The sequence below is a fragment of the Ruditapes philippinarum genome, unplaced genomic scaffold (genome assembly GCF_026571515.1).
Source record: "Ruditapes philippinarum isolate M1 unplaced genomic scaffold, ASM2657151v2 ctg25715_1_1_1_1, whole genome shotgun sequence".
In the NCBI taxonomy this organism is placed as follows: Eukaryota; Metazoa; Mollusca; class Bivalvia; order Venerida; family Veneridae; genus Ruditapes; species Ruditapes philippinarum.
Genome location: NW_026856581.1, coordinates 1 through 7618, shown reverse-complemented (window position 1 = coordinate 7618; position 7618 = coordinate 1). Strand labels below are relative to the sequence as shown.

At 33.4% G+C, this 7618-nt stretch overlaps 1 protein-coding gene across 1 annotated transcript; it reads left to right on the top strand.

The window, feature by feature from the left end:
• Nucleotides 1-314: 314 nt before the first annotated feature.
• Nucleotides 315-6604, top strand: LOC132747047 (cell cycle control protein 50A-like; the record flags this gene model as incomplete). Its single annotated transcript, XM_060736357.1, is given in 5 exon segments — nucleotides 315-388; nucleotides 2492-2625; nucleotides 3236-3373; nucleotides 5721-5925; nucleotides 6491-6604. Coding segments are annotated over 5 exon segments (658 nt in total), but the record flags the coding sequence as incomplete, so codon positions are not given.
• Nucleotides 6605-7618: the final 1014 nt, after the last annotated feature.

Sequence of the window (7618 nt, the reverse complement as noted above, 5' to 3'; positions counted from 1 at the left end):
TAATTGCATGAATTGGCGCAAAGATATAAACTGATAAAGATGTTAGCTTTAATCTTGTAAAAAGAAACCTTTTAACATAATAACAAAAATATAACAAAATAACCATACCAAGACTTCTGAAACCCTTTGGTCACATATCCTCGACGATATCTAACACTGTATTTCCTTTCATACTCGTCTAGTTGAAAACATCGGCTGGCGGCCATTTTCCTGATGTTTTGCTGAAAATCGTTCTGTCAAACGGTTTACGGCAGATAAATTTGTATAGAAAAGGGGCATGAAATCTGTATAGACTTTCGCTTTAACGCAAAAGATTTCAAAATGGCGAACGGTACACCAGGAACTCCGGGTCCTGAAGCGGAAAAAGCTGCTAGTCGACGTCCAAAAGGTGATTTCAGCTTAAATTTTCTTAATAAAATTTCTTCCATGAATCATTTTATATATTTAAATTCTTATTTTTACCGAAAATTAAGAGGTTTTCCAGATCTTTGTGAAATAAACACCTGTTGTTATGTTTTTGTTTTTCCTTGTTTTGGTTTTCGTCACACTTTTTGACATATGTCATTAATAATTTATTAGGATTCTGATTTTTGTCCACGAAATAATTTTGATTTCACTGTATCAGTGCTATACACTGGGCATGTAAAAGAACCAAGGGGTCTATTCAATAAGAGCTAGGGACTGGTTCCCGGATTCCCTTGTATCTTAAAGCTGTTTCTTAAATGTATACAATGTATACCTGCCTGTAACACTCGTAAGAGGGGTTGGCAGTATCCAGAGATAGATAGATAGATAGATATTGATTGTTCATTTTTGGTTTTAATATTTTGATTATGAATCAGAATAATTTAAAATAGAAAATAAAATGCTGTCAAATGATTGGTCAGATCAATTAGAATTTAGAAATTAGAACAGCAAGTATGTAGAGAAGTTGAACCAATGCTCGGCGCATACCAATGCTCGGCGTAAATAAATATTTTTTTTAGAATATCTGAAAATGTCTCGAGTTATCTCCGATTTAGGTCACTGGTGCTTTTATTTACATCTTTCACCATTTTATCCTGGTGTGGTTCACTGCTGGTAAAGTCACGTGACAATGCTAATAGCAGACGAACAACCGTATGTAATCCCCAACATATAAATTAATATGAAATTAGGTGCTACCTATGGCGCGGAAAGCTCTTCTGAATTATCATTTTAGCATAACATGTTTAGTGTACATGTAAACAAGATCTTTCTTGCAGGTATTTTGTACCATAAACAAAATGAATAAATTTGTGGTGTTCAACCTATCATCGGAGCGCTCGGAATATTCCGAAAATCTCCGAACGTAAAGGGGGACCACAGCGCATGCGTCAGCGTTTGGAAAATCTAAACCGCCATTTTTGTTAATCTCTAATCACAGTTGTTGTTTTAACGTTATTTTTAATGTGCTAATTTATCAAAAAGGTATGTAAAAGTAACTTTTTATATTTATAATCCTTCCTTTAATTCTTATCAATGAAATGCAGGTTTATTTTCTGATTTTGTACATCATTCGTTCACCGGAAGTGTAACTTAGCATGCGTCTGCTAGCAATAGTCTGAATTATGTAGACGCTCATTAAAAGCGCTCTTATATCTATATTTAGCTCAAAAGGATTTCAAAATGGCGGCGCCCAGTTAACTAAGGATTTTTCACAGCTCATTAGGTATAGGATATATATTTTTTTGAAATTTTTATTAAGTTTTAATTTGATTTTATTTGAATTGATACGCGTCATACATGTTATCTAAGAGCGCTACAGCCCTCGCGGGGCCTTTTGCCCCGCTCGGACTTTCCGCATATTAAAATCTTTTAATACTAGAGTTCTGGGGCTGTAAAATTTAGACTAAAAGTTGGGTTCTTGTAAATGTATGAACCTAATTTGGTTGTTACAATTTATTCAATATGTTTTCTTCATAAGATAAAAAAGAGATTTTATTCGAAAAACAATCCTACATCATGTAGTATTGTATGCCGAGCTATGGTACAATTTCACGCAAACCACTCTTGTTTATCCGGACTATCTATAGCTCCAGCCATGCACATCATTATGTGATTAGCGACTTTTACGCAATGGCTATTTAAAACAATATCATCGGTCTTGAAAATGGACATATAACATTGAGGTTTGTTGACGTTGATTTGAATTTGCCATATCAAATACAGTATTTTTATGCCGAGCGTTGGTCCACCCACTCTAGTATTTTGCCTTGTCTGGAAAATGTCACAAATTTTCTGTATACCGTTGACATGCACATATCATAGATCTTATACATTTCATAGTTGCCACTAGTATTAATAGATTTATTAATCATGAATTAAACACGATTTCTTGAAAAAATTGGCTCAAACACTTAAAATGCTGGTTTGATTCTCACAGAATAATTTTTATCCATGAATAATATTATATTGTTCTATTGTATAATACTTATAGAAAATTGAAACCAATGGTAATTTCTTTCTGCAGATACAAAACTAAAACAACAGAGACTTCCAGCATGGCAACCCATTTTGACAGCTGGCACTGTTTTACCAGCTTTCTTTGCTATAGGATTGGCATTTATACCTCTTGGAGTTGTTCTACTAGTTACATCTAATGATGTGAGTATATTACGTTAGTAGTTACACAGTGTCGCTCAATAAAGGTATCTTTCATCTTTGGCTTAGCATTCTGTGTTCTCATAAATGTCACCAGATTTGTAAGTGTATTAATATGAGTAAATGAACTCTAAAACTTGAAAAAGTGATATGAACGGATTGAACCAGCTTGAACTAAATAAGTTTTAACTTACTAGTTTTTTAATTATAGTTGGTTTAAAAATCAAAACTGTATACATGACCATCATTAATTCACCACTTAGGCCACTTGTTCACAAGTTTATAATATTTTTAACATCAAAAAATTGATACTGCCGAAACACCATCAATGTCAATGTAACTAAAAGTTATAGACCCTTATGAGAACAAGATATCAGATAATGAGGTCACAGAGGAAAAAACCTTGTCAGGTAATAGGTTAATTATGTACATGTATTGTGCAAACTGTCCAAAAAAGGTGAGAGTGCCAGCATCAAGTATGTATGATATAACCTACATGAGTCATTACAGATTAATTAGGGTTTTTAATCCTAAAAACAAAGTCTTTCTTTGAGCTGTTGCACATTATATAGCAATAGAAATTGGTTACTTATGGTTTATTTTCTATTTATAGATTCAAGAATATAGATACGACTACACACAGTGTGTGAATAGTAATGGAGAAAAGTGTGCTGACCTTCTCACAAACCTTACAGCCACAGGGCAGACATGTACATGTACATTTAACATAGAGTTGAAAGAGGATTTTGTGGTAAGATAAACAGATGTGTATTATAAGAAGCAATGCTGCATACACCATTTCCAGTACAGAAGGAATGTCTGACTCAATGGTAACTGTTGAGGGTGGTTACAAGGCTACAGCAAGTTTCCCCTGAGCAGTTATCCAAGAGGTGGATATTCCTACCTGTTCTGACTGGCAGCTTTGCTTTGATTATTTTACTTTTTTATTATACGCCCGTTTGAAAAACGGGACGTTTAATGGGAACACCCCTGGCGGGCGGGCGGGCGGCGTCCAATTTTGTCCGGAGCATATCTCCTACATGTATGGAGGGATTTTAATGAAACTTCATATAAATGTTCACCACTATGAGGAGCAGTGTCGCGCACATGAACCAGGTCTCTAGGTCAAAGGTCAAGGTCACACTTAGAGCTCATTGAAAAATGCTTGTCCGGAGCAAAACTTCCACATGTATAGAGGGATTTCAATATTACTTGGCACAAATGTTCACCATTGTGAGGCGGAGTGTCGCGTGCAAGAATCAGGTCCTTGCGGCCAAAGTCAAGGTCACACATAGAGGTCAAAGTTCAGATAAAAATATGAAGATGTGTATATGGACCATTTAGTCATCATTTATTGAGGGATTGTAACACAAATGGTCATTATCAAGACTATGGCTGTGATACATATAATTTAGGTCAATATATACAAGGTCAAGGTCACTAAAGATGATGAAATATCCAGATTTTGTAAATAGAATTTAATCAAAGGGAGACAACAAAGTTATTACTTTGTTCATAAATGACTTACACAATTACTCCCCTTGATCTATTTTCACTTTCAATTCTAAAAAATAGAATTTAATCAAAGGGCATGAAATAATCCTCTTTCTTGGACTTGAGTATGTTCTAAAGAATGTAACATTTATTTACACATGTTTCATTCATTGGTCAAGATTCTTAACTGTGATAAACTATGGTGTTCTGTAGACTTGGTATTTGTTCACAAAGATCATACAGTAATTACCTTATCAAATGTAAATACTTTCTCATCGAAATTTAATTATATTTTAATTTTTCAAGTAAATATCAGTTCAGCTCATTCAAAGATTAAGAATTGTAATGAAATGTATTTCCCTAGAATAAAATCTAAAATCAGAATTTTTTAGTTATTAAATTACATGTACTTTTTATACGCCCGTTTAAAAAAAGATAAAAATATGAAGATGTGTATAGGGACGATTTAATCATCATTTATTGAGGGATTGTAACACAAATGGTCATTATAATGACTACGGCTGTGACACATGTACTTTAGGTCAATATATGCAAGGTCAAGGTCACTAAAGATGGTGAAATATCCAGATTTTGTCTGGAGCATATCTCCCTACATGTATGGAAGAATTTTTATAATACTTTATGGAAATGTTCACCACCATGATATGTATTGCTCCATTCATGATCCAGGTCTCCAGGTCAAAGGTCAAGGTCACACTTAGAGCTCATTGAAAAACGCTTGTCCGGAGCAAAACTTCTACATTCATAGGGGGTTTTCAATATAACTTGGCACAAATGTTCACCATTATGAGGCTGAGTGTCGCATGCAAAATTCAGATCCCTGCGACCAAAGTCAAGGTTACACATAAAGGTCAAAGTTCAGATAAAAATTTGAAGATGGTTATAGGGACCATTTAGTCATCATTTATTGATGGATTGTAGCACAAATGGTAACTATCATGACTACAGGTGTTACACATTTAATTTAGGTTAATATTTGCAAGGTCAAGGTCACTGGAGATGATAAAATATCCAGATGTTGTCCGGAGCATATTTTCTACATGCATGGAGGAATTTTAATGTTACTTTTATAGAATTGTTCACCACCATGAGACGTAGTGCCCTGCACATAAACCAAGTCTCTAGGTCAAAGGTGAAGGTCACAGTTAGAGCTCATAGAAAAACACTTGTCTGGAGCAAAACTTCTACATGCATTGTGAGGCTAAGTGCCGTGCATAAAATTCAGGTCCCTGCAACCAAGGTCAAGGTCACACATTCTGTGCATATCTTCCCTATTGATTTGTTTTAAGGTTCATTTAACAACACAGTGCCAAGAATAAAAACTTGCTTGCTAGATAACACTTATCCATAATGCCCCCATCTCCATCTTAAGCTTTTTAGTAAACGGGCGTATTTTGTGACTATGGCACCCTTGTTACAAATGAAGAAATAGTGAAAACCCAATTAGATTAAACAGTAATAAACACATATGTGACATCACATCAGTGATGACATCACATTGCTGATTTTTTTACAAATAAATGTTTGAAAGTACATGTACATCATATATCAATTCTTATTTAAGATATATTTCTTTTTTTTAGGGCACAGTATACATGTATTATGGACTCACAAACTTTTATCAAAACCATCGACGTTATGTACGTTCACGAGACGACAGCCAGCTACATGGTTACGATGTTGACAGTTTGTACAGTGATTGTGAACCATTCAAGACTAAGAAGTTAAACACATCTGTTGAGATGAAGATTGCACCTTGTGGTGCTATTGCTAACAGTCTGTTCAATGGTTAGTTCTGTCTATAACAGTCATCTGTCTATAAAGTCTAGTTTTTGATACATTATGAAAAAGGTCTTTGTTTACATTAAAGCAGCAAGCTTGCAGCTTTAGACAATTTTTTATGAAAGTGTTCTTAATGATTACGATATTTTCAGTAATACTAATATAATTTAGAGCACCGACTGGTTACAGACATACTTCAAGTGTGGGCAAATATGCCAAGGTTCTTAAACTTGTTAATATCAAACTATAAGTGTATCAGAACTGATAATATGTATAATTCTTATATATTTGTATAAAGGTGATGTGTATGATTGAATATTTATATATCGATACATGATCGTTTGTATTATACATGTAGTTTCATATGAATTTGTTTATAAGGGTGCTGTATATCAGAACATTTTCGTTTCATAATGTTAATTTGTATTACTGGTTTGAACACAATCGTTTATGAGAGTGTTGTATTAATCATAATTATGTTTTAATAATGATAATTTGTATTACAGATTCATAAACAATTGTCAATGTGAGTGTTATATTAATGTTTCAATAATGATAATTTGTATTACAGACTCGTATACATTTGTATATAAGGGAGATGGAAGTCAAAATGTAAATGTATCAATGTTGAGGACAGGCATTGCCTGGGCGTCAGATAAAGATGTGAAGTTTGGTAACCCTAGTTGTAAGTATTCATAAATATTTCTGATTATGAAAATTTACAATTTAGACTGATTTATCTTACACGGTAATAGCTAACATGTTTTATAACATTTCCAGTATTAGGAGTATAGATAATTGATGACAAGGTGAAAGTGATGAACCTTTGCCACCAGTATAAAGCCAGGCTAGCTGGCAAACCTGTGCAATCTGAACAAGCTTTATACTGTTGGTAGTTCAGTATTTACCCAATACATAGGAGCAAACCATACCAGCTTTGTTTAACATGGCTGGTATAATTTACTCCCTTGTATATATTTACTCATAAATTTCTTAATGGCTAAAGATTATGATGTTACATCTGCGTACGTTGACATTATTGTGGCTGTATTGGATATGAATATAATTTACAAACATTTTATTCCAATGTTTGGTGTTTTGAATATCTATGATAAGATTGTTGTGTAGCAAGAACCAGATTTATAAATGTTAACCTGAATTTAAATGTGAAAAAAACTTCATCACTGTCTCACTTAAATGACTTGGATTTTTTTTTCTCATTTGAACACAACCTATATTTTAATAACTACTAAAATACTGTAATTAATACAATGTATATATGTTTTTATTCTTAAATGAACGATATGGATTCTAAATTAAGGATTAGTTGTGTTTTTAATAATCACATAATTGGTTTACTAGCTAAGAATGGTTCTGATGATCGTAAGTATTTTGTTGATTATTGCCCTTTACCTCCGATTGTTCAGTTCTCATATTGGTTATGGAAATACTGGTTCCTGGTTTACTTTGTGTTCAATTTTAGAGGCAAGAATAAAACATAGTAAAAGCTGGGAACAAGTATCAAGGTCTTACCCCTGCCTTAATTTCCATTTATATGTTAGCTTTGATCCAATTTACTGAATTCAGAAATTTCTGTTGATATTTTTGTTGAGGAGGTGGACAAAGTATGTACATTTTGTTTTGAAACTTTGTTTTACTGTATATTATACAGTTTATATATAAACTGCCAAGTATTTTC